The 24458-nt window shown below is 33.6% G+C and overlaps 4 protein-coding genes across 5 annotated transcripts; 2 read left to right on the top strand and 2 right to left on the bottom strand.

Annotated features, from left to right (window-relative positions):
- The first annotated feature begins 1542 nt into the window (after positions 1 to 1542).
- On the top strand, positions 1543 to 9031 carry LOC117925075 (oligouridylate-binding protein 1-like). Of its 2 annotated transcripts, none has more exons than XM_034843901.1 (12): positions 1543 to 1783; positions 2789 to 2850; positions 3197 to 3299; positions 3554 to 3630; positions 3700 to 3761; positions 3872 to 3959; positions 4064 to 4139; positions 4229 to 4259; positions 5161 to 5280; positions 5723 to 5808; positions 7743 to 7916; positions 8363 to 9031. In XM_034843901.1, exons 1-12 carry the CDS (start codon positions 1679 to 1681, stop codon positions 8645 to 8647), a joined length of 1269 nt encoding a protein of 422 aa, XP_034699792.1. In that variant the 5' UTR covers positions 1543 to 1678; the 3' UTR covers positions 8648 to 9031. The 2 variants fall into 2 exon arrangements, with proteins under 2 accessions (XP_034699792.1, XP_034699791.1); XM_034843900.1 differs by having other exon boundaries at positions 1588 to 1783; positions 5726 to 5808.
- A 1564-nt stretch (positions 9032 to 10595) lies between these two features.
- Positions 10596 to 11696, bottom strand: LOC117924547 (FCS-Like Zinc finger 14-like). Its single transcript, XM_034843194.1, has 2 exons — positions 11054 to 11696; positions 10596 to 10952 (listed from the first exon to the last, which is right to left on the bottom strand). The coding sequence occupies exons 1-2, from the start codon at positions 11599 to 11601 to the stop codon at positions 10793 to 10795; spliced, it is 708 nt and encodes a 235-aa protein (XP_034699085.1). The 5' UTR covers positions 11602 to 11696; the 3' UTR covers positions 10596 to 10792.
- A 7290-nt stretch (positions 11697 to 18986) lies between these two features.
- On the top strand, positions 18987 to 22877 carry LOC117925522 (beta-galactosidase 15-like). Its single transcript, XM_034844544.1, has 15 exons — positions 18987 to 19194; positions 19296 to 19504; positions 19592 to 19658; positions 19755 to 19847; positions 19950 to 20093; positions 20204 to 20292; positions 20377 to 20482; positions 20580 to 20667; positions 20761 to 20879; positions 20963 to 21124; positions 21219 to 21412; positions 21504 to 21717; positions 21810 to 22031; positions 22128 to 22336; positions 22414 to 22877. The coding sequence occupies exons 1-15, from the start codon at positions 18988 to 18990 to the stop codon at positions 22796 to 22798; spliced, it is 2508 nt and encodes an 835-aa protein (XP_034700435.1). The 5' UTR covers position 18987; the 3' UTR covers positions 22799 to 22877.
- Positions 22878 to 22975: 98 nt separating this feature from the next.
- On the bottom strand, positions 22976 to 23697 carry LOC117925515 (ethylene-responsive transcription factor ERF016-like). Its single transcript, XM_034844535.1, has one exon. It carries the CDS (start codon positions 23695 to 23697, stop codon positions 23245 to 23247), a length of 453 nt encoding a protein of 150 aa, XP_034700426.1. The 3' UTR covers positions 22976 to 23244.
- Between the last annotated feature and the right edge of the window lie 761 nt (positions 23698 to 24458).

Here is a 24458-nt window from a genome sequence, read left to right on the forward strand (position 1 = left end):
GACTTAACCGCTTATAGCCTAAGAGATTTCATGTCATATTAAAATACAGTTTGACCTAAAAAAAGTATTTGGGTTAAAGCATGGACAAAACGAGGGCGGAGAACTCGAGAAGGTCGTTTGAGAGTGATTCCTGTAAAAGTGCTTTTTTATCTGTACCAATTTTGCTAGTAATGCTCTCATCACTAAAGTGCTTTGATAATAATTTTGGTAATATATTATATAATAAAAAAATTACCTATCAAGTAATTATTGAGGTACTTCAAGCGATTCTTCATATTTTCAAAAATTTGTTAAATACCTCATTTTTGTAAGAAGATGCTTCCGACCATTTAGGAGCACTTGACAACTAATTCCAATATCTAAGATAGTCGTCTGCAAGAAGAAGCCCAATATGGGATATAGTTCTTGGGCCAGGAGGCCGGCCGTATCAAAACAACCAATTGGGCCATGACCTGATTTATTGGGCTCCTTGTTTTGAGGAGCACTTCAATTCACGGACAAGCCCACTTACACCTCACGTAGGTTTTCCGCTCACTCACCGGACAATTTCATAATCGGCCCAATGAAATGTAATATTTTTTGGTGCCCAGTAGGCCCAAGAATCCTATATTTAAGATTGGGCCGGATTCAGTCAAATTTGCACCCCAATTACAATAACCCAATACTATGGTGGCCCCATAAATTAAGGATAGTGTGGCCCATTTCAGAACTTGGACAGTGTTGAATTGATGTAGATCTATTAAAAGAAAAGGGGCTATGGGGACCATAGATTAAATTCAATCCATCCCTTTCATACTAATATAAATTACTCTTTAATCTAAGCATAATTAATCTTTCATAACCTAGGCCCACCAACCCAAACATCAATATGGCCATAATGTTTAAGAAGAAGATCAATAACCTTAAAAAATAATGACCCAAACCCTTCAAGACAATCACTATAATTGTTTAAAATAAACGTTTGTGGAAACAAAAGATCAGAACACTAGGGTTTGTTAGGAAATCTTTCTTAAAAATATTTTTTTATTTTTCAAAATAAAAATAGTTTTTAAAATAATTTTTTTAGAATTTATTTTTTAGCACAAGTAACTTTTTTAAAATAAATTTGAGGTGCTTTTTTCAAAGTCTTTTGTAGAAAATAAATAAAGAAAACTGTTTTTCAAATTGAAATTATTAAACAAAAAATTGTTTCTAAAAACATTTGGATACTGATTTTAAGACTCATTTTCTAAAATTATTTTTTGAGAATTATTTTTCAAAGCATTGCAAAAGATACCCTTGTATAATGTTTTAGTTTCGACCCAAAACCGAAGGAAAATTGACTATAGTCTTGTTGGTAGATCCATCGGAATATGCTCTTTGATATTTTGGGCCTTGTCAAGCCCAGTACTTCGGCAGACTCCACCCTAAATCCAGATGGAGCCCAAGTAAGTGTTGAGGCCACTTTAGTTCAATGAATAAATCACTTTATTCTTCCAACAAGTTGACGGCCTTCGCAAATTCTGCTTCATTTCTTGTCTCAGTGTCTCTCTCTGCATTTTCCATTTTGCCCTCGCTTTCGAGGGTTTTTTTTTTTTTTTTTGAATTTTTTTCTTTTAAATTTTTTTATTTTTTATTTCTTCTCGCCGGAACCCTAACCCTAAATCTCGTCGGAGAAATCTTTGCCCGATCAGCGAAGATGCAGCAGCAGAGACTGAAACAGCAGCAACAAGCCTTGATACAGCAATCGCTTCTTCAGCAGCAGTCTCTGTACCACCACCCTGGTCTCTTGGCTCCTCCTCAGGTTCTTTTCTTCTCTCTCTGTTTTTTTTTTTTCCATTTCATTTCGTTTTGCATCAATCTGCTTTCCGATTCTGTTGCTTGTGTTTTCAACTTTGTGTGTGATTCTGTGAGTTTGGTTTCGGAAGTGTCGCTGAAATTTTCGATTTTCGCTTTGTAGGTGATGTTTGATGAGCGTTTTACCTAGCAGAATTTGGCAAATTTCTTTACTTTTAGCTCTGAATTAATTTCAAAGTGCCAACAAGCCTTTTTTCTTTTTTTTTTTTGTTAACAACGTATTTTAGCTTCTGGAGTTTTGTTTATCTGACGATCTCTGTTGTCATTATTGAAAAATTTACAAAAAGGATGCTCCTTTTCTAGTACCAGTTTTTCAGATTATTGATTATTTCCATTATTATTTTTTGGAGTTTGAACAGAAATTTAGGGCTTCATTCTGGCTATTACTATTCACTACTAGTGGTTTTCAGAGTATTGGGAACATGGGAGATAGGGGAATAGCTGACTGAGGGAATGGAACAGTTTACTTTGTCATCATTAAGCTACGGAAGCTGCTGTGTTTTGTAAAAGTAACAATGTTGCTAATCTAGGAGGATCGCTCTATTTTTTTAGTATACATTATTTTTCCCCCTCTAGCAATTGTTTGATTATGGCGCATAATTTCATACATTGGCAAGTATTGACCCTTTATCATCCCGCTTCTTGTTCCTGCCATTCATGTCTCTATAACTTCTGTTGAACAAGTTATGTGTGAAAACTGATTAGAAAAATGACTCATTAGGTAAATTTGGGACTTGTATCAGGTGTCTTTGAAATTTCTGTTTGGAAGGGAATAAAATAAATGCTTTTTCTTTGCTCTCGTTGGCCTAAAGTGCAATATTGTATTTTCTGGTTCAAGGTTTTCTTCATTACATGTGTCTTTATATATCTATGAAATGCTCTCAGTGAGTGTTGATATTTTATTTCTAGGATTTTTTTCTTCTTTCTATTTTTTCACATTTTTATTTTGCAGATAGAGCCTATCTTGAGTGGAAATCTGCCTCCTGGGTTTGATTCAAGTACATGCCGCAGTGTGTGAGTGTCATATAGACATTTTCTTCTTTTTTGATTCTTTTCGTGTGTTTTGGTTTCTTTTGCTCTTATTTTATGTTTATTCTCTCGTTTGTCAACACTTTTAATATTACATCCTTCTTAAGTAGAAGGATTGCATTTTAGACATGCTTTCCTAATTCCTATACAGAGACTTGCACAGACACACAACCATGCATTTCTTTTATTGGCATATGCTATCCTCCCTTTCATTTCCTATCTCAGAATATGTTCTGCAGCAAAGGCTTGTGTGTATGTATTCTTCTCATTAGTAGATTCCATTTCTCCTTTATCAGGATTTTTAAGCTTTTGTTTTTATCTATAATTGCAGGTATGTAGGTAATATCCACCCACAGGTTACAGAACCACTTCTTCAAGAGGTTTTCTCTAGTACTGGTCCCCTCGAGGGGTGCAAGCTCATTAGGAAAGAGAAGGTCAGTTTTCATTTTGCCAATTTCAGAAATCATCTTTTTGATGGATAAGCAATGACCAGTCATGCCATATACTATATGATCATAATAGCATCTGATGGTTCCTTCCATGTTGTGGGTTTTTCTGTTTGACCAATCTCAGCACCAATTTTTCTTGATTGCTGTTGTCATCAGCTTCCTAAGATTTTCTCCAATTTTCCGTGCTATTTGCTCATCTTACCATTGACATGTCTCCTCTTTTCCTTTCTCATATGCAGTCATCCTATGGTTTTGTCGACTACTTTGACCGGAGATCTGCTGCCCTTTCTATTGTGACTCTGAATGGAAGGCATCTGTAAGTAGAAATCCGATAGATTTCTAACTGACTTTTTCCACTCCTGTATCTTAACATGTTAGTTTGCAGGTTTGGTCAGCCAATCAAAGTTAATTGGGCATATGCTAGTAGTCAGAGAGAGGATACATCAGGTATATATATTTGTTTATTTTTGGTACATTTTTTTCTGAAAATTGGTCCAGTAATTTCCCTGTTCCTTTTCATTTCAAACTGATTATCAAACTTCATCTTTGGCATGCAGGTCATTACAATATTTTTGTTGGTGATCTTAGCCCTGAGGTTACAGATGCTACACTGTTTGCATGTTTCTCTGTTTATCCTAGCTGTTCGTAAGCTCCGTTTGCGTGGCCTTTTTGTTTTCTTCTTTGAATTTGTGATTGATTAACTTTCCTTGTGTATGTTGAGACTAATTTGATCCGTGTTCTGGTATCAGAGATGCTAGGGTTATGTGGGATCAGAAAACTGGGCGTTCAAGGGGTTTTGGGTTTGTTTCTTTCCGGAACCAGCAGGTAATGAAATGGCTTTACTTGATTTTGTTTTGTTCCTTTTCATTTTTCCTCATTCATGTTATGATTCTGTCATTTTATCTTGTTTCCAGGAAGCCCAAAGTGCAATTAATGACTTAAATGGTATGCAAAATTCCATTGCTTTGCAGCTTCCCTTTTTGTTATTGAATTTTCTTGTTAAATTATATACTGCTTTGACATAGCAGCATATGAAAAAACAGCTACAACTACAATTTGGAAGGAGCTGTGTTTTTTTTTACAAGTATTGTTACTGGGATCTAAAGTATTGCTAAAGGTTAATCAATCATACTGGGTTAACTCTGCACTCGACATTCTTTATTTTACGGATTCTGTTAGGAACCATAGTTACAGGAATGGATGGTGGATGAAAGTAAAGGAATGCAAAATGGAAGCTGAAAAACATGAGACTTGGAAAGGATATGGGATGGAATAGGCAATTTTCTAGGAAATCAAACTGGAATCATTGGGAGAGGAAATAGGTAATATAGTCGTGTGAGAAAGCAAAATGGAAAATTTAGGAAGGTGGTACCTAGAAAAATGACTAAGGAAAGTAAGACAAGAAAAGCTGCATGTCCCATGGCAGTTTGGTTTACATGAAAATTTACAAGAATACAAGGCTCAACTTTTTCATAATGCATTGTCTTGTAGGAAATGCAGAAAAGGATTTTAGGGAAACAATTGCTTTCATGAAAATTGTTGCTGGTAGGGTCTACACTTTTCTGCAACAGCCAAATGCACAATGAGTGTGAATTGGCTTCATTTTCCCTTTCCTTGACTTTTCTTGTTAATTAAATAAAGGTAGGGGTAAAACTAAGGAAATTAGTGTGAAATATTTATGAAGCATGGATGAGGTACAGAACATACAAGACTTTCTCCACAAGAATGCAATTTCCAATTTATGAACATAGGATGCTTCAAAAGATGCAAATAGTATTTTCCTCTTAATCGCAATCTGCATGTGGGAAAACTATGCTTGCTTATCTGTCCTGATTTGCAATTACAGGAAGGTGGCTTGGAAGCAGACAGATTCGTTGTAATTGGGCAACAAAAGGTGCTGGAGGTAACGATGACAAGCCAAATTCAGATGCCAAAAGTGTTGTGGAACTAACTAATGGAACATCTGGTGAGGTCATTTATGGAATACAAAGTTAAAAGTTGTGGTGGCTAAAGTTACTGTTCAAGATCTAATTTGTACAGTTTTCTTTAGTTTTTTTACTTTCATTATCACTATTCCTGTCCCTTTGGATTTTTTTTTTTTTTTTTGTGTTCATAAGAGTTCATCTTCTTCCTACATTTGACTATTGGTATGGTTCTTATATTTTTATCTGCTGTCATGGATCATGATACATAATGTTTATTATTCTCTGTAATCAAGATGCTTTGAGAATGACAAACAAACTGTCCATTTTTTTGTTTTTCTGTTTTCTTCCTTAGGGCTCTAAACCAGTTTACTCTCTATGCCAAACTTGCTGGTTCTGCATTTGATATGGATGTCCGAGTTTGGAGCTTTACTTTACAACATTGTTATCATAGACCTTACAATCATAGTACTCTTTCTTGTGCAGAAGATGGGAAAGACAAGTCAAATGATGAAGCTCCAGAGAACAATCTTCAGTATACCACTGTTTATGTTGGCAATCTTGCTCCAGAGGCAAGGATTCTTCTCTTTTACTCATAGTCATGACAATATTAGTTATATTATATATATATATATAACCATAAAGTGGTATAAGTATTATGTTGTCTTTGGATAAAGATTGAGGGCAAAACAGATAGGTTGGCCCATAACTAGGGAAACCCCATCTTATTTCAACACAATCAGAAATTATAAATAAATAAATAAGTCTTAACTTTGTATTGAAATAATGAGTTAAAGTCTGCCTGATTTATGAGCTTTTGAAGAATTTATAACCCTAGAACAAGCTTGTTGGCTGCCATATTTCAGTTGTTGCAATGACTTAAATCATCCAATCAAACGCTGACGCAAGCCATTCTGTTGGCTCAGATGAGCCAAAAATAGCCTCAAAAGGGGTGTAAAATGGGTGGTCTATCACTGCCCAAATGGTGCTAAACAACAGTTAAAGGCTAATCTGGTAGTTCCCCCAGATGGAACCAAGACTCATAGGTCCATAGCTCAATCACTGCTTTCCTTCATCTTAAAGAACAGTGGCCGAGGTTCAATATCAAGTGCAGGAATTGCTGTTTCAGGGGCTTTTTTATCAGTAAAAAGAAGACTTTGATTCTCATATCATGTGTTGCTTGGAGAGCTATAATTCCTTCTAAGCCATCCTGCTCCATAAGGAAGCTTTCTTGTGATGCCATGGATGGAGAAATTTCTTTCTTTTCCTTGCAGGTGGTACAAACTCCTTAGGTGCTTTTGTATACTCCCTGTATACCTAGAGGGCGCTAGTTTGGTGTCTCCTCTTTCTGTTTAATATATTTCTCTTTACCTATCAAAAAAAAAATTAGGAAACCCTAATTTGAACAATTATTGAAGCATTTAAATAAACTGAACACATTAAACTAAAAAGCATTCAACAGAGAACTGGTTAATTGTTGGATACAAATTTCAAACAAAGCAAACCTTTGAACTTTGTTTAATCATTGAAGGTGCGTATGCATGACTGTTGCAAGTCCTGTGACTACCTCTAGCAGAAATGGGGGATAGAACTTATTTTAGAATCTCTGGTCAAATTAGAACTAATTCTGGATAATGATAGAACTTATTTGGAAGACATTGAAAGAGTCAAATTTAGAACGCTATTCCCTTTGCTTGAAAAAATTGAGGCAGTCAGAAGAAAATCTGGTGTTTTACATTTTATTGGTAGGTTTCTTTGAAAGATAAATTTTCTACTTGACCAAATTAAGCTTTGTTCTGCTATCTTTCTCTGCTATCTTACCAGTAGCTAGGGCCTTCAAGAGGAAATCAAACTGAGAAAATTGAACAGGGAGAATAGGGAAGTCTTGTCACTTCCACCCCTGTATTGTACACTTCCATTTTCTTTCCTCTCTCACTGCTGCATGGCAAATTTTAGTGCCGCTGATAGTTTTATATTGTCTTTTACCCAATTTTTTTTATAGGTAAATATTTTTCCCTTTTTTTTGGGTCCCCACTAGGACTGAAACCTAGTATTTCCCACAATCCCAACCAATCCCATAACCACTAGAGCCAGGCCTCAAGGGCATTGTCTTTTACCCTTTTTATTTTTCACCTAAACAAACACTAGCAAAAATTGAGCCTCTTTTTCTTCTCATTCTTTTTTCTCTCCATATTTCACTTTCTTGTGGATCAAATAGTGTGATTTAATATATTTGATAATAGTGGAATCCACTCCTTCCAGCGATGTATTGCTGGTGGTGAGGTCAATTCTATGCCTTTCTAATGACCACATTGAGTGCAGGACTATACATTTTTATTGATGCACCTACCCATATATCCGAAAGAAAATTCATTCCATCCATACATATGACATCTTTCTTCTATTATTATTATTTTTATAATCAGAACACAACTATGGGCAGCTCTGAAGAATGTTTTGCAAAATTCTTTCTGCCATTGGCTTTCTTATTAACTTATAATTGCAGGTTACTTCAGTTGACCTCCACCGACATTTTCATGCACTTGGCGCTGGAGCTATTGAAGATGTTCGGGTGCAACGAGATAAAGGCTTTGGTTTTGTGAGATACAGTACCCATGCTGAAGCAGCTCTGGCTATTCAGATGGGAAATGCTCGGATTCTCTGTGGCAAACCAATTAAGGTTCATTGTTATGAAAGATTAACTTACTTCCTACTCCTTGCCCTGAGACTCTTGCTTTATACTTCCCAAAACTCAAGCTTTCAGTTCAACTTTCTGCATGGTGGATGTTGTTAGCTAAAATATTGTCCCATGTGCCTGGCAGAAAGGTTGCCCAAGATTGAGGCAAAAAACAACTTCATCTTTGTACATGGGTGGTTATAACCTCCCATCTTTCCACATGGGTGATTATAACCTTCTCTTTCTGGCTTATCCTCCAGTCCAAATGATATGTATATCCATCTAATTTGTACGCTACTTGTTGCTACTGCCTTCCTATTTTAATTTTTTCATGACACAACCTTGTTTTACCTTTGCAAAGTGCTGGCACCTGCTATTGACTGTTGAAGCTTTGAAGATGTGATTGTGTGAATAACTGCTTGACTGGCCTATGTGTTTATGTTTTACAGTGCTCATGGGGCAGCAAACCTACTCCAGCAGGGACAAGCTCCACCCCTCTTCCCCCACCAGCTGCTCCACATATGCCTGGTATTTCAGCTGCTGACTTTGCAGCGTATGAGCGACAGATGGCATTGAGCAAAATGGGTGGTGCACAAGGCCTCATGCATCCGCAGGCTCAGCATGCCCTAAAGCAGACAGCCATGGGAATGGGTGCTGGTGGGAGTAGTCAGGCAATCTATGATGGTGGATTCCAGAATGCTGCAACAACCCAGCAACTCATGTACTACCAGTAGTTACAAGATGACAACTCCCATTATATACCTTGGCAGGCAGGAATTAAATCTTTGTTGAACTGTAGAACGCTTTTGTTTCCTTTCTTCTTTACCCGTGTCATATACATTCTGCGTGCATGGATTTGTAACATACAATGTATTCCAGAGGGATGATCCCGCATTCAGGCTTTCTGTGAGGATGAGCATGTAGCATACAATGTATTCTGGGGGATGATCCCACCTGCAGGCTTTCTGTGCGGATGAGTGGCTACGGTTTCTGATGGGATCCTTTTCATTACCCACTATAGTTTTTCCTTCTACCGGTTTTCTTTTCCCTGTTATTGTTTCCGTTTCCAGAACAAATATCTCTCAAGACATGCATAACTGATTTCTTTTGGGCAGGTTTATCTTCCTCTTGGACTTTGTTTTCTAGCTATGACAATTCAGAGTTTGGTTGACTGATATTGAAGAACCTATAAAACCAAGCCAATCAAAATCGATTAACCGGTTTGGTTTTTAGCAACTATAAAGGTGTCTGGTCTATTAATCCATACAAATTATTTGAGGAGATTCCACTCAAGGTTAATTTCGTTTACCATTTCTAGGTTTGGGTAATCCATTTAGTCACCTTTACTTTGATATGCCGGCAAATTCCTCCATTCTTTTTTATTTATTATTTTTACTACCTTTCCTCTTGATGGTTCAGTGTTTTTATTTTTACATATTTATTTAATTATTTTTTAAATAACTATATTTATTATATCTTTTATTAAAACTTTTAAATGCATTTTGAACTTTACATTTAAATTGATTGTAATTAGTTTTAAAACTAATTTGGATTGAAAGTCTGAACTAATTTAAACATAACTGACTATTTAGAATAAATTAATTCAGTCTTAAATAATCTTGATTTGATTCGGTTTTAGTTCATTTAGATGACGTTGGTTGGATTATTTTTTCCTCCAAAATCCTAGTTTTGGGTTGCAACCCAAGTAGAGTTCTCAAATTCCAACCCTACTATTCCTTGGTTTTCTTTTCTCTCGTCTTTAGTGTAAATCATGGATCCTTTTGCATTAATAGATTTCCGTGAGTGCGTATTCTAACAGAACTTATAAACCTGGCAAGCCCTTTTGGCCTACAGTAATGATGCCTTGACCTTTATGTGGGCTAAAAGCTAAAAGCATGGATAGTGGGCCTATTGCTGGAAAATAGATAAAAAAAAATGTGATAAGGATCACCAACAGTTATTATAGTAGTCTACGTGTTAGGGCCAGGCCATCGACCCTTTCCAGGTGTCAAAACAGTAAAAGTGGAATATAGCCAAAACCACAAAATAGGAAAGTGATTTTAGATTTTGTTTTTATCAATTTTCTCTGTGTTCTATGAATTTTGCATAAAATCCCAAGACACAAACAAACAAACTCAATGAATGCTCTGCAATGGTGGCCTGCAATAGACCAAAATTTTAAAGGTTTGTCTGAGGACTATTTTAGAAAATATCTTTTGTTCGTTAAAGTAGAAAACATTTCTCAAACTCAAAAGACAGGTTTTTTTTTTTTTTTTTATAAAAAAAATATTTTGAAGACAAATTATTTATTTAATAAATTTGAAATGTTTTGAATTATTTTTTATATAATATTTTGAATCATAGTTGAAAATGCAAAGAAGAATTTGAAAACTCTTTATCAGATTGCAATAATAATACTTAAGTTCAAAGTTTTGCTATGTAATATCAAATGATATAAAAGATTTGATGTACTCTTACTAAAGATCAATTAATCTTCGATGAAATAGTCAAAATTCAATCCCACTCTTATGGAGAATAACTATTTTTCATAATCGGGTTCCTTTATTTTGTTCTTAAAAGCGTTTTCAAACAAGGTCTTATTTTCGTCTACCATTCAATGGACGAGGTCCATTTGTACAGTAATTTGCTTGCCACCAGAATATGAAACAGAGAAAAAAAAAATGTCCAAGAATCTTGATTTCATTTTATTGATAAGGGCTTCTCTCTCATTCACTAACCATTTATTTACATCTACAGATAGAAGAAATAGTTACAGCTTGAACTTGCAAAATCTTTTGTTTTGAACACATGGATGATTAATTCTCGTATGTTTAGATACTATTATTGCCGATGTGTGTCATCACCGTCTAGGTCCCAGCCTAAATTGCCAGAATCCCAGTTGAGAAAATCTGGCCTCTTGTGTAGGGAGAGCTAGAAACATCTGCTGATCTTGAAGCCTCAGATCTGCATTGCTCTTTCCTCTCGTCCATCACTATCTGCCTTGACCGGCACTCGTTGCTGCAGAATGCTTTTTCTCCTCTGTAAATCATAAAAGAAACGTCACCCATTAGCTCTATGATCGAATATTTCATTATCCCAACAACCCACACCCACATCGAAAAAAGGTAAAGTTGTTGTACCTGTACATGTATATGTCCTTTCCATGGAGGTTTTTCCTGCACAAGTGACATGAACTGAGAAAATCCGAGGTGGGAAACGCCGGCATGCCATCGGAAAGCCTGGCCGGAGATTCATGTTTATGAAAGGCAGTTGTCTCATGTCCATCAAAGTAAACCCTAGTGAAGGATTTCTTGTTAGGCTTATGGCAAGTCACATACGTGTAATCCTCCAAACTGTCCATCTCCAATTCTCCAAAACCCACCTTCAACCTACCACAATTTTTACCGGAGGTCACCGGAACTGGACCTGACCGTCCCAAATTCGTCCCGGAAACGGCGTACTTCGCCAGAATTTCACCCCCACAGTTGCTGGATTTATCTAGTGCAGCTACAATTCCGAGTCCAACCCCACCAAAAAGGTCATAATTCTTTTGCCCTCGAGGGGACTGAATCTTCATGTCCAGAGGACTTCTAGGACTGGTGGCAACATCCAAAATCGCAGTACAATTGCCGGAAATCAATGATCCGGCGAGCTTTCCGATGGCCGGTCGGGAAGTCTTCCCCAACATGGCTGAATTGGATCAAAATTGAATGAAGAAGTTGAGAACAGAGAGTGTTGTGATCTGGAAGAATTCTGAGATTATGGAGGTGGCTAAAAGCTCATCCACATATATGAATATATGATGGGAGTGGTTGGCCCTGGCCCATGGTATTGGAATTATATCGGGGATTATTTATTTGCCCAAAAAAAGTTACAAATAATTGAGTTTATTTTATTATTAAAACGGATTCCAAGACGATTTTATTAAACGTCACTTGTCAGTGGGCAATTTTAAATAATGTCCATGTCCAAATGATTAGGATGTGACCCTCGCCGGCCGGGATCTGACCCACAAAAGATTCCGGCGACCGGCGAATGTGTACGTGTCCCGAAATGATTGATCACCATTAAATCACTGAAACCACTGAGTAGTAAACCCATTGAAAACACTGGGCCCATGTTTTTTGGCACCGAAAGCGATGGGCTCCTTCCTGGGGCCGCCAACGGACTGAGGAAGTGGTTTTTATACATTTGCAATGACTATAATGCCCTTGATATTTAATCACTTATCCCCTTTGTTTCTTTTCTTCATTATTTAGGCAGGCATCTTTGAACTTTTTAATTTTTAGATTTTTATCACCTTTTTATTCAAATTTGTAATAAATGCTAAAATGGTGTATTTTCTGAGTTTTATTTTTTTCTTTTCTAGAATGTATGAAAAAAAATTATAATAAAGGTTAAAAAAATAATGATCAAATTCAAAGAATATAATCAATTTACTAATATACAAAAATATAAAAAAGATACAAGAATATAATTATTGTAACTAATATTCAAAGACTACATGGTCACGTAGAAACTTCCATGATAAGATAACTTTCTAATTTTACTTTTTAAGTACTTTATTATATCTTCAAAAATAGAATTTATTTTAATAATTGTCATCAGTCCCAAAAACTGTTTTCTATCCAAATCAATGATTCCTTTTCAATAATTACTACCTACAAAATGCATCAATTTGGGTTGGGAGAAGCGGAAGAAACAAAAATTAGATTTCATGAATTAATTAACTCATTTTCACAAATATATTGTAAGTATAATAATTTAATTTCAATATTTTGTGCCACAAAAAAAAAAAAATTATCAAGGTGGTATCATATTGAAATTTTATGTCTTAATCACCTTTTTTTTTTCTTTTTATATTTCATAATATTTTCACATTCTTGTCATATTCTTAGTTTGATTTAAAGTAATTATAATTAAAAAAAATTATTAGAAAAGTCTTTGTTATTCCACACCGATGATGATCATTATCGACGATTTCTTTGGAATATTGTTCGATACGTCAATAATTATCAATATTTTTATCGATATTTTAAGAGATTTTCTCATATTTCGGGAAGTGGTCAACACAGTCAACTGAAGCAGTGTGGATCTTATGAAACATTTACATTTTTTGCCATTCCAACTGTCAACGTAGTCAATTGAAGCAACAACCCCATTTGAGAGTTTCATGTTAACCATAAAATAAAAAATAAAAAAAAAATAAAAAAATAAAAAAAAAAAAAAACACCTTAAAGTTTAAGCACTTCAGCTCTAAAGAGAGCTTTTCCCAAAAATATTCCTACTTTAAAAAAAAAATACTTTTTTCTGTTTTTTCTGTGTTTACTTCTTCCACTTAAAATTATGGCATAGGGGTATTTAAGTCATTCGATCATAAGTTCCCTTTCGCCCATTGATCATTATGGCTCCATGGAAACCAGGAGAGTCCATGTGTCAAGCAGAGATTCGCCGATTTCTTGGAGGCACGTGGGAACTACCAAGCGAGGGTGACATTCCCAATCGTCCACTCCCGGTGAGAGACAGATAGAGGGGCGTCAAGATAGTGACACCTTTCCTTAAAATTATTTGTATTTTCATATTTTTAAACAACAATGTGAGGTGTCAAGATGTTGACGCACCTTACCATTTCTTTGATGGTTGAAAATGATATCATCTTTGTCTTTTAGGGCTTGTTATTTGATCAAATTCACTGTAACATGACCCACCTCCGTAGCCTCAATTATTTTCCTTTCACACCCACCCACAGGAAAGGAAATTGGAAATTGACATTTTACCTCCAAACTTCAAAAAGAAAAGAAAAAAAAAACCACTTTTCTTGTTTGGTTCCAGAGAAAGAGGAAGGCTGAGTTTGGATAATATTTTGTTTTTTATTTTAGTTAAGAGGTGATAGTCAGTTAAAAAGTTTTAAATTGGTAATTTTATGTCATAAACGAATGCCAATCAAATGTCATAAAGGTTTTCATTTGATCAAAATTAATCACAATCTTGAGGCCTTGATTTGACTTTTGTGAAGGAATTCTCTATAAAAGTGTTTGTTTTTTTATTTAATTTTAAATTAAATTTTAATATTTAATAATGTTAAGAGGTAAAAAAAAACTAACATGTTTTGTTTTATTTAAAAAAAAAAAAATATTTTGACTTTTTTTTTATTAAACAAAAAACTGATAATAAGTTATGAAAAAATAAAAAAACAAACGATTTAAAGTTTAAAATCAAATTACTTTTAATAAAAAGTTAAAAAAAACAAACATCTTGGTTTTTTTTTTTAAAAAAAATGATTGAAAATAATTTACTTTTAAATTTTAAATTATCACTTCTTTATTTTTTTATTGATTTATTACTTATTTCTTAATTTTTTTATTGAATAAAAAATCAAAATATTTAACTTTTTTCGAATGCTAAAATAACATGTTAATTTTTATTTATTTCATAATATTTAGTATAGAAATAAAATATTAAAAAAATAAACAACTCACTTTTTAACATTATAAACATAATTTAGTTTTAAGTTCTATTTGAAATAAAATAAAAAAATAAATTACCCATGTAGGTATTAAGAAAAAAAAACTTTTATAAGAACAATTTTTTTTTCCTTGTATATTAAAATTTTTTAATCCCTTAATTGAGCTTAAAAATAGCCTGTCATTTTATTAAAAGACCAAATCAACAAAGCTTTAGGCTATGTTTGGTTCCCGGAAAGTACAAAGGAAAGAAAAAAAATGCTAAGGAAAATGATTTTCTCATGTTTGGTTGTCCTATGAAAAATATCAAAGAAAATCAAATATAATTAAAACTAATAAAAAACTTATATATTTTTAAATTATTTAATCATTATATCGATGAGTTAAAATAAATAAAATGAGTTTGAAGTAACAAAAAAAAAATTTATTAACTTTTAATCTATTTTTTTATTTTCCTTCACTTTTTCTTTTATTCTACTTTTCCTTTGTATTTTCTTTCCCTCGCATTTTCCCTCAAATTTTCCGGGAACCAAACATAGCCTTAATGACTTGATCAACTTTAATATATAAAATATACGTTACATTATGAAAACCGTAAATAAGGGTGGTGGGTATATTATATGATTGGAAGATATTATTTTTATGAGTTGATGTATTATTCATTTCTAGGATCGCTACTTTTTATAAGGCAAGTGTTACTTTCACTCAGGAGATACGGCATTTTCTCCTTTCATTTTCTATCCACTACCATACAAATAAGTGATTATTATTTTAAGTAATCAAATCTGATGAAATCAATGGTGATTTGGAATTTAACATATTGTTTCTTGGGAATATCATTTTTATTTAAGTTAAACTTACAAATAACTTTGGTAGCTGATCAACTAATGCTTGTTGGGATTAAAATATGAAGCCCATTCAACTTTGGTAGCTGATTAAAAATTTGTTTAACAACCATGGATATAAATAATCAACAATAGTTGGTAGAGCAAGAGTATCATAAATTTCGCCTAGTTGGCAAAGTTTTCAACAAACTTTATTTGAAAAATAATTTTTAAAAATTGGAGTATTTTATTTTTAAGAATAAAATTTTATCTGAAAACTCGTATATGAAAAATAATTTTTAAGCTCTTTCCAATAAATACCCTTCTCCGTATTTTCATTTATTCCTTAACATATTCTTAAAAAAATATTGTAAATTTATTTTAAAAAATAAATTATATTTACAATAAATTTTTTTAAAATGATTTTCAGTAAAATGTTTATCAAACATGTTTTTTAAAGTTAAAATTAGTTTTTGTTCTAAATAAGGTAAATTATTTTATGGACTTCCCAAACACCCAACTTATAAATTAATGGGCCTTTAGGCTTTTGTGTTCAATGTTTCTTGGGCTATCTAAGCTCTTTTTCTTCCTTTTTTTCTTTTCTCTTCGTGGGCTTTTAAAAAGGGTACCATGGGCCCAACCCATTATTAGTTGGTTGGCAACCCTCGATTTCATTGGTATTTGAAACCCACTAAAATTTCAAAAGGGGCCTTCATGCATATCCTCAACATTGAAGTATGTGCAATAAAGTTTTCAACAGACTTTGTTTGAAAATAATTTTTAAAAATAGGAGTATTTTATTTTTAAGAATAAATTTTTATTTGAAAACTGGCAGATAAAAAATAATTTTTAAGCTCTATTCAATAAATACCATTTTCCGAATTTTCAATTATTCCTTAACATATTCTTAAAAAAAAAAAAAAAACCTACTAAAAATATTGTAAATTTATTTTAAAAAATAAATCATATTTTGAATAAATTCTCAAAAAACTATTTTCAGTAAAATGTTTATCAAACATGTTTTTTAAGTTAAAATTAGTTTTTGTTCTAAAGAAGATAAATTATTTTATGGACTTCCCAAACACCCAACTTATAAATTAATGGGCCTTTAGGCTTTTGTGTTCAATGTTTCTTGGGCTATCTAAGCTCTTTTTCTTCCTTCTTTTCTTTTCTATTTGTGGGCTTTTAAAAAGAGTACCATGGGCCCAACCCATTATTAGTTGGTTGGCAACCCTCGATTTCATAGGTGTTTGAAACCCACTAAAATTTCAAAAAGGGGCCTTCGTGCATATCCTCAACATTGAAGTATGTGCAATATCCATTCCCATAAGAATGATTTATCTCCAATTAAACAAACTGACAGTTTTAATTGAAATTCATCTCATTCTCACATTTTCCTTAAATTTAATTAGGGTGGGAGGTTATGCTTCGTCGGCTGGAAATTACATGAGATAAGATTAGAGAGGAGATAACATATCTTATCCTATGTTTGGTTATTTGGTTGATTAGTTATGACATGAGATAAGTCCATTATTTATCTTATCTTATATTTAACAAATATAATATAATATATATTTATATATCTGTTCTAATATAAAAAAAATTATTTATAAGGTTGAAATATTTTAATCATAAATATTGTTAAACAATAAGAAAATTTTCATATTTTTTATTGGAAAAATATTAAAATGCAATATATGTTTATTTATTTTAGACATTAAAAAATCATACATGTTTTATTTTATTTTTTTATTCATTTTACAAACTAAATATAAGTATAACATTATATATCCCATCTAATATACTATATAATATTCATTGAATTAATTTAATATTCAAATATATCATATCTCATTGTAAATTATATCATAAAATATGCATATGTTATCTTATCTTATCAACCAAATATAGTCTAATTATATTTATAATACAGATAAAATTAGAATAAATAGAATGTAGAAACACTTATTATTTGCATATATATGTATATTGATTATATGATTAGATTTTGTTTATATTGATAAGAATCATGTGCAAATACATTTTAAATAATTATAAATTTGCTCCTTACAAAAATAAACATAGTTTTTGATAAAACTTTGATTGATTATTCAAAACTTTATAGCTATGCCCATTTTTCAAGCCCTTATTGCCTCTTCACCATCAAATAGGTATTAGAGATTTAGATAGCTTGAAACTCATTTTGATCTTCAAATTGAAGAAGGGAAAAAAAATATTAATAAAGACAAAAAGAATGTAACTAAAGATAAAAATAAAAAAAAAATAAATAAATAAATAAAAAGTGATTAAGGTATCATTTCAAAATATTAAAGCACAAAAATTGTAATCCAGGTACAAAATGTTATTAAGATTAAAAAAAATGTTATTAAAGTACAATAAATATGAAATTTTATAGTTTAGATATAAAAAATGTGATGAAAAATATGATTAGAATATAAATAATATGATCATAGTATAAAAACGATACTAATATATGAATAATTTGATCAAGATACCAAAATATGAAAATTATGAACTAAATAGGAAGAATATCACTAGATATTAAAAGGATATGGTGAAGGGATTAACAAAACATTTCATCGAATAATCAAAAGAAATGATAAAAATATAAAATTATGTACCTTATAACTTAAATAAAAATAATGGGTATAAAGAAATGTGGTCAAAGTAAAATTATTATCAAAATATTATGATAAAATGACTATATAAATAATATTTTTATTCATATTTTATATTTGCGTAGAACAAATAATGGAACATTATTACCCCGAAAGAAAGAAAGACATGTTTCAACCTCGCTCGTACATATTATTCATCATTAAAAAGAAGTCCATCTTTAACAATTTCCAATTACAAAGCCTTTAAAAATTATTAACTTTTGATAATGGTTAAATTAAAAAATTAAGGTTATGCTAGTACATATTGGTCTCGGAAGGTTTTTTTAAAGAAAATCAAATATAGTTAAAATTAGTTAAAAATTTATATATTTTAAAATTATTTAATTTTTATATAATAGAGGAAACTAAAATGAAATGAGTTTGAAAAAACATATAAAAAAAATTTATTGATTTTGAATCTATTTTTTATTTTTTCTTTTCTTCCACTTTTCCTCTTTATTTCTTTTCCCCTCGAATTTTTCAAGAACCAAATATAACCTAAGTTTAAAATATATTTAATTTTTCAATTTGTGTAACATTTGTTTTTCAAATTGGTATAAATTTTTTATTCATATTCCATTCCACTCTTAAACATTGTTGTTATCAATTAATGTGCTAGAAAAAACAAACTACTCGTGAAATTATACATGTAACGCCGAGGCACCAAAGCCTCACACTAATTTTTTTTTTCTCACTTTTTTACCTACATAATCTAGAATCATTTCATAAATAATTACAATTAATGCTAAAAAAAAAGTATGGAAACATATATTTCAATATGGAAAATTGATAATAAAAATTTTCAAGTTAATTCAACTTTATCCATTTCAGTTACGTTTATGGTTAGAAATTAACAAAATGGACTGACTATGTGACACGAAATGTAAAAACCCATAGGAGGAGAAATTAATTGTACAAATACAGAAATTCGTACAATAATTAAGAGCAAATAATTCTCAATTCCATAAAAATCCAAAGATCAAACAATTTGCTTAATGGATAATGACAGAAGATATGAATCTATTTGGAACCGAGTCATCTCGCTCACTTTTCTATATATTGAGGGTTTGTTGTCACTCCTCGGCGTCCTCGCTACTCCAAAGAAAACATGTACCGCACGTATTTTCTCGGGAATACGAGCGTGGCTTCTTCTAAGAACGCCACTCGTGCAATTAGTTTCTGCGTTCTTTTTGTTCTCCTAAGTGTTTTGGCTTCTGCAGTAGAGGTTTCTCATGATGGAAGAGCCCTCATCATTGATGGCAAACATAGGATTTTGCAGTCTGGCTCCATCCATTACCCTCGTAGCACTCCCGAGGTCTTTTTTCTTTATCTTTTTCTGACTAAATCGGAACTTCTTTATTATTATTATTTATGGGTTTTACTGACCATACTGGGTTTGTTTTGAATTATCAATAGATGTGGCCAGATTTGGTAAGGAAAGCGAAGGCAGGTGGTTTAGATGCAATTGAGACTTATGTTTTCTGGAATGTACATGAGCCTCTTCGTCGGGAGTATGATTTTAGTGGAAACCTTGATCTCATAAGGTTTATCCAGACTATTCAGGCCGAAGGACTGTATGCAGTTCTTCGAATTGGACCTTACGTCTGTGCTGAATGGACCTATGGGTAAACTTCACTATTTTTCTTTAATTTTCTTTTTTTGTTTTCATATTTTTCGACTTAGAAGTTTTATGTTTATTCACTCTAACGTAGAGGGTTCCCTATGTGGTTGCACAATATGCCTGGTATCGAGTTCCGGACGGCGAATAAAGTTTTCATGGTAATTAATTAGTAATCACAATACTTTAATGTTAAATTATTTGGAATATTCTTATAAATCTTCAATTTTTAATCGTGTTTTCTTGGTGTTTTTTAGAATGAGATGCAAAATTTCACGACCTTGATTGTGGACATGGCAAAACAAGAGAAGCTTTTTGCTTCACAAGGCGGCCCAATCATCATTGCCCAGGTTGGATCCTCTGGTTTTTTTTTTTTTTGTGTCCTTTTCGTATGGTGGGCATAGGCTGATTTCATACTTCTATATACTAATATACTCTCTTTTTTTTAACAGATCGAGAATGAATATGGTAATATTATGGCACCTTATGGAGACGCCGGAAAAGTGTATGTTGACTGGTGTGCCGCCATGGCCAACTCCCTTGACATTGGAGTTCCATGGATTATGTGCCAACAGAGCGATGCCCCACAACCAATGGTATTTTTAGGGTTTTTTTGTTTTTCCCATTTTTATGTATGTATACATTTATGGGATTTATCCAAAAAAAACTATTGTGATGAAATTAATGTTTGACTGACTGTTAACAGATCAACACATGCAATGGGTGGTACTGTGATTCATTCACACCAAACAATCCCAATAGTCCTAAAATGTGGACGGAGAATTGGACTGGCTGGTTTGTCTTCTGATTCCATTTTTTTTTGTTTGATTATTTGCGAATGTAGTAAAAAAATATGTAAGTTTCAAAATATTATTATAGGTTTAAGAACTGGGGTGGAAAGGACCCACATCGAACTGCAGAAGATCTTTCTTATTCGGTTGCCCGATTTTTCCAAACTGGCGGCACATTCCAAAACTATTACATGGTAATTTGCATATATCTTCTTCGAATCAATTTTAAGTTATTGACTTTTGTTCTTGGGTTGTCATTCTTATCATCCCTTTTCTTGTGCTTCCTTTCAGTATCATGGTGGTACCAATTTTGGTAGAGTTGCTGGTGGTCCATACATCACGACATCATATGATTATGACGCACCTCTTGATGAATTTGGTAACTGATCGTTTATTTTATTTTATTATATAAAAAAGTGATTTTTATTTATTTTTACCCTGAAAGTCAGCCTATTTTCCATTGACTTCACAGGTAATCTGAACCAACCAAAATGGGGACATTTGAAGGACCTCCACACTGTTTTGAAGTCAATGGAGGAAACTCTCACAGAGGGAAACATAACTACTATTGATATGGGAAATTCTGTTGAAGTAATTTTTTTTTTTTTAAATAAATTCTTTGTGAATTGTTTCTTTAAAATTTATGTATAATAATTCACTTTTCCGTATTTCAGGTCACAGTGTATGCAACACAGAAAGTATCAAGCTGCTTCTTTGGCAATTCCAACACCACTAATGATGCTACATTCACTTATGGTGGAATTGAATATACTGTTCCTGCTTGGTCTGTTAGCATCCTTCCAGATTGTAAGAAGGAAGTTTATAACACTGCCAAGGTAATAGAACTTCACAACAAAAACAATCTTTATAATTTGCTTAGATTTAAGCACAAATATTTCCCTATTTGGTAATCCGTATATTATATTTCAGGTAAATGCTCAGACTTCGGTGATGGTAAAGAATAAGAATGAAGCTGAAGACCAGCCAGCTTCTCTTAAATGGTCCTGGAGGCCAGAGATGATTGATGACACCGCCGTTCTTGGTAAGGGTCAAGTCTCTGCAAATAGAATTATTGATCAGAAGACCACTAATGATCGGAGCGACTATCTGTGGTACATGAACAGGTAAATTGAGCCTAATTCTTCTCTTTGTTTATTTTTTATGATGTAAAGCCCTTTTATAAGTTGTAAATTTTTGCTGTTTGTTCATGTGTAGTGTGGATCTCAATGAGGATGATCTTGTTTGGACGGATAACATGACATTAAGAGTCAACGCAACCGGCCATATCCTTCATGCTTATGTTAATGGGGAATACCTTGGTTCACAATGGGCAACAAATGGAATCTTTAACTATGTGTTTGAGGAGAAGGTGAAGCTGAAGCCTGGAAAAAATTTGATTGCATTGCTCAGTGCTACTATTGGTTTTCAGGTATATATAAAAAAGCCGTCTCACTTCCATATACATTTAAATTTTTATGTATAAGAAAGTTCAGTTAATACTCAGTTTCTATTTGTGAACAGAACTATGGCGCCTTCTATGACTTGGTTCAATCTGGAATCTCTGGGCCCGTGGAGATCGTTGGAAGAAAGGGTGATGAAACAATAATCAAAGACTTGTCATCCCACAAATGGTCATACAAGGTTGGAATGCATGGCATGGCCATGAAGCTATACGATCCGGAATCGCCCTCTAAGTGGGAAGAAGGAAATGTACCCCTGAACAGGAACTTGACTTGGTATAAGGTACTGAAACCGCTAAAGGATTAATCAGCATGTTGTATCCAATTTATGAAGAACAAGATTGTTCAATATACAGTTTTTTTTTTCTTTCCTCTGCAGACCACCTTCAAGGCTCCTCTGGGAACAGACGCAGTTGTGGTAGATTTACAAGGTCTGGGTAAGGGTGAGGCCTGGGTGAACGGCCAGAGTCTCGGCCGCTACTGGCCGTCTAGCATAGCAGAAGATGGGTGCAACGCAACCTGTGACTACCGCGGCCCATACACCAACACAAAATGTGTTAGAAACTGTGGCAATCCCACCCAGAGATGGTGAGACTTGCTCTCAATCCAGCGTTCTATCATCTTCTTCAACCTTGTTATCTTACTATTCTGTTGTGAATTTTCAGGTACCATGTTCCCAGGTCCTTCATGACCGCAGATGAGAACACACTGGTCTTGTTTGAAGAATTTGGTGGCAACCCGTCTCTGGTGAACTTCCAAACCGTCACGATTGGAACTGCATGCGGAAACGCATATGAGAACAATGTGTTGGAACTTGCCTGCCAAAATCGACCAATTTCAGATATTAAGTTTGCTAGCTTTGGTGATCCACAGGGCAGCTGTGGATCATTTAGCAAAGGCTCCTGCGAGGGGAACAAGGATGCGTTGGACATCATCAAAAAGGCCTGTGTTGGAAAGGAATCATGCTCTCTCGATGTGTCTGAGAAGGCCTTTGGGTCAACAAGTTGCGGCAGCATCCCCAAGAGGCTTGCAGTTGAGGCAGTTTGCTAATCGTCAATTTTATTTATTTATTTTATAATTTTCTGTCGATCGTTTAGGTTCCTTCCAATGAGGGAGTATCACAACCTGATGGCTCATAGTTGAAATTTTATTTTAATTTTTAAAGCTTAAGTGGACGGTATTGCCATAATAAAATTTAATTAAAATATAAAATAATTAAAGTTAAAATAAGAAAAATATTATTTTTTTATGAAAAGCGGGAGCCCACAAATTATGTATATAAAAGAAAGGAATGATACAGTCATCTGTTTTTCCATTCTAACATCGTTCTTGTCTGCATCTCAATTTCAAAGATGCCTAACCTTTTACTAGTATAAAAATTCCTACCTAGTGGCTATCACCGCATCTCTATGAAGGGTAGCAGTTTGGCCATGGCTCTAATCTAATGTAAGAGAATCTTTCCTGCAACAGATGCTTTATTTAGATAAGTAAAATCTTTAAAAGGTCCATTCTGAATATCCATGCATGTCCGATGATTCCCCAAAAAGCATCGAAAACTTCAACTCATTTGGAACTGGACCTGCCGCCGATTGCTCAGGCTGAACCGGCGTTTTCAACTCTGGTCCTTCACAATCCTCCGGCGCCTTGCGAGCGTGTTTAGACGCAGTGACCTGAATTTCTGGCGGCGATAGATCAGCAGCGTTGGGAATATCCGGCGGGGTTGAAGGAAAATTGAGAATTGCAGACGGGCCACGCAAGCAAAACACGGCGGCGTCGTAGGCTCTGGCGGCCTCCTCCGGCGTTCCGTACGATCCTAGCCAGATTCTGTCTCTGCTGTTTGGCTGCCGAACCTCCGCCACCCACCTCCCCCACTTCCTCATCCTCACGCCCTTGTAACGCCCGCCAACGTCGTTGCGGTCGCCGTCTCTTCTCGCCGATGGTCTCACCATTTCCGCTAATCTGATGGACTGAAAGGAGAAGATGAAGAGAGTTCTCTTTATAGGGGTCTTAACAAGAAAGAATGTGGAGGACGCGTGGACTGGTGCTTGGACTGACACATTGACAACATAAGAAACTGCTTCATCTTGAAAATGATAGACCGACAGATGGCAAATTTTTGACGTCGGATGAGGAGGGAAGTCCACTTGGAGCTGACACATATTCGTTTGCGGACACGTTGGTGACACTGGAAAGTCCTATCAAAATGGGGACCGACCTTTGACTGTCTTCAAGAAATGTAGAAGATATTGGCCTTGGCGATGACCTTTTCTATAAGGAGCAGGAAATATCCCCCCTTTATCCTCCTCTGGTCACACTCACTTGAAACTATCGCATTCTCTAGCTGGAATTTCTACTCCCTAATTTGACTTCAATTATTATTATCTTTCACTAAATAAAATCAATTTTAAAATGAAATAACGAAAAACAATATTTGAATTAAGCCATTCAGAATAGATTTTTGTTTTTCTCAATATAGAAAAGAGTTGAAGCGGTCAAAATCATAATTTTTAAATAATTTAATTTTGTTAATACTCAAATCCAACTTTTAACGTAAAATAAAACAAAATTTATTTTTTAAAAATCCTAGGTAACTCTTATCTTAAAAATAAATTAAATCACCTCAAATTATACTATTTGAATAAGAAATAAATTTTCTACAAATTAATAAAGTTTTTTTAAAAAAATATATATATATAATTGAAATAAATTT

Source organism: Vitis riparia, chromosome 11 (genome assembly GCF_004353265.1).
Source record: "Vitis riparia cultivar Riparia Gloire de Montpellier isolate 1030 chromosome 11, EGFV_Vit.rip_1.0, whole genome shotgun sequence".
Classification (NCBI taxonomy): Eukaryota; Viridiplantae; Streptophyta; class Magnoliopsida; order Vitales; family Vitaceae; genus Vitis; species Vitis riparia.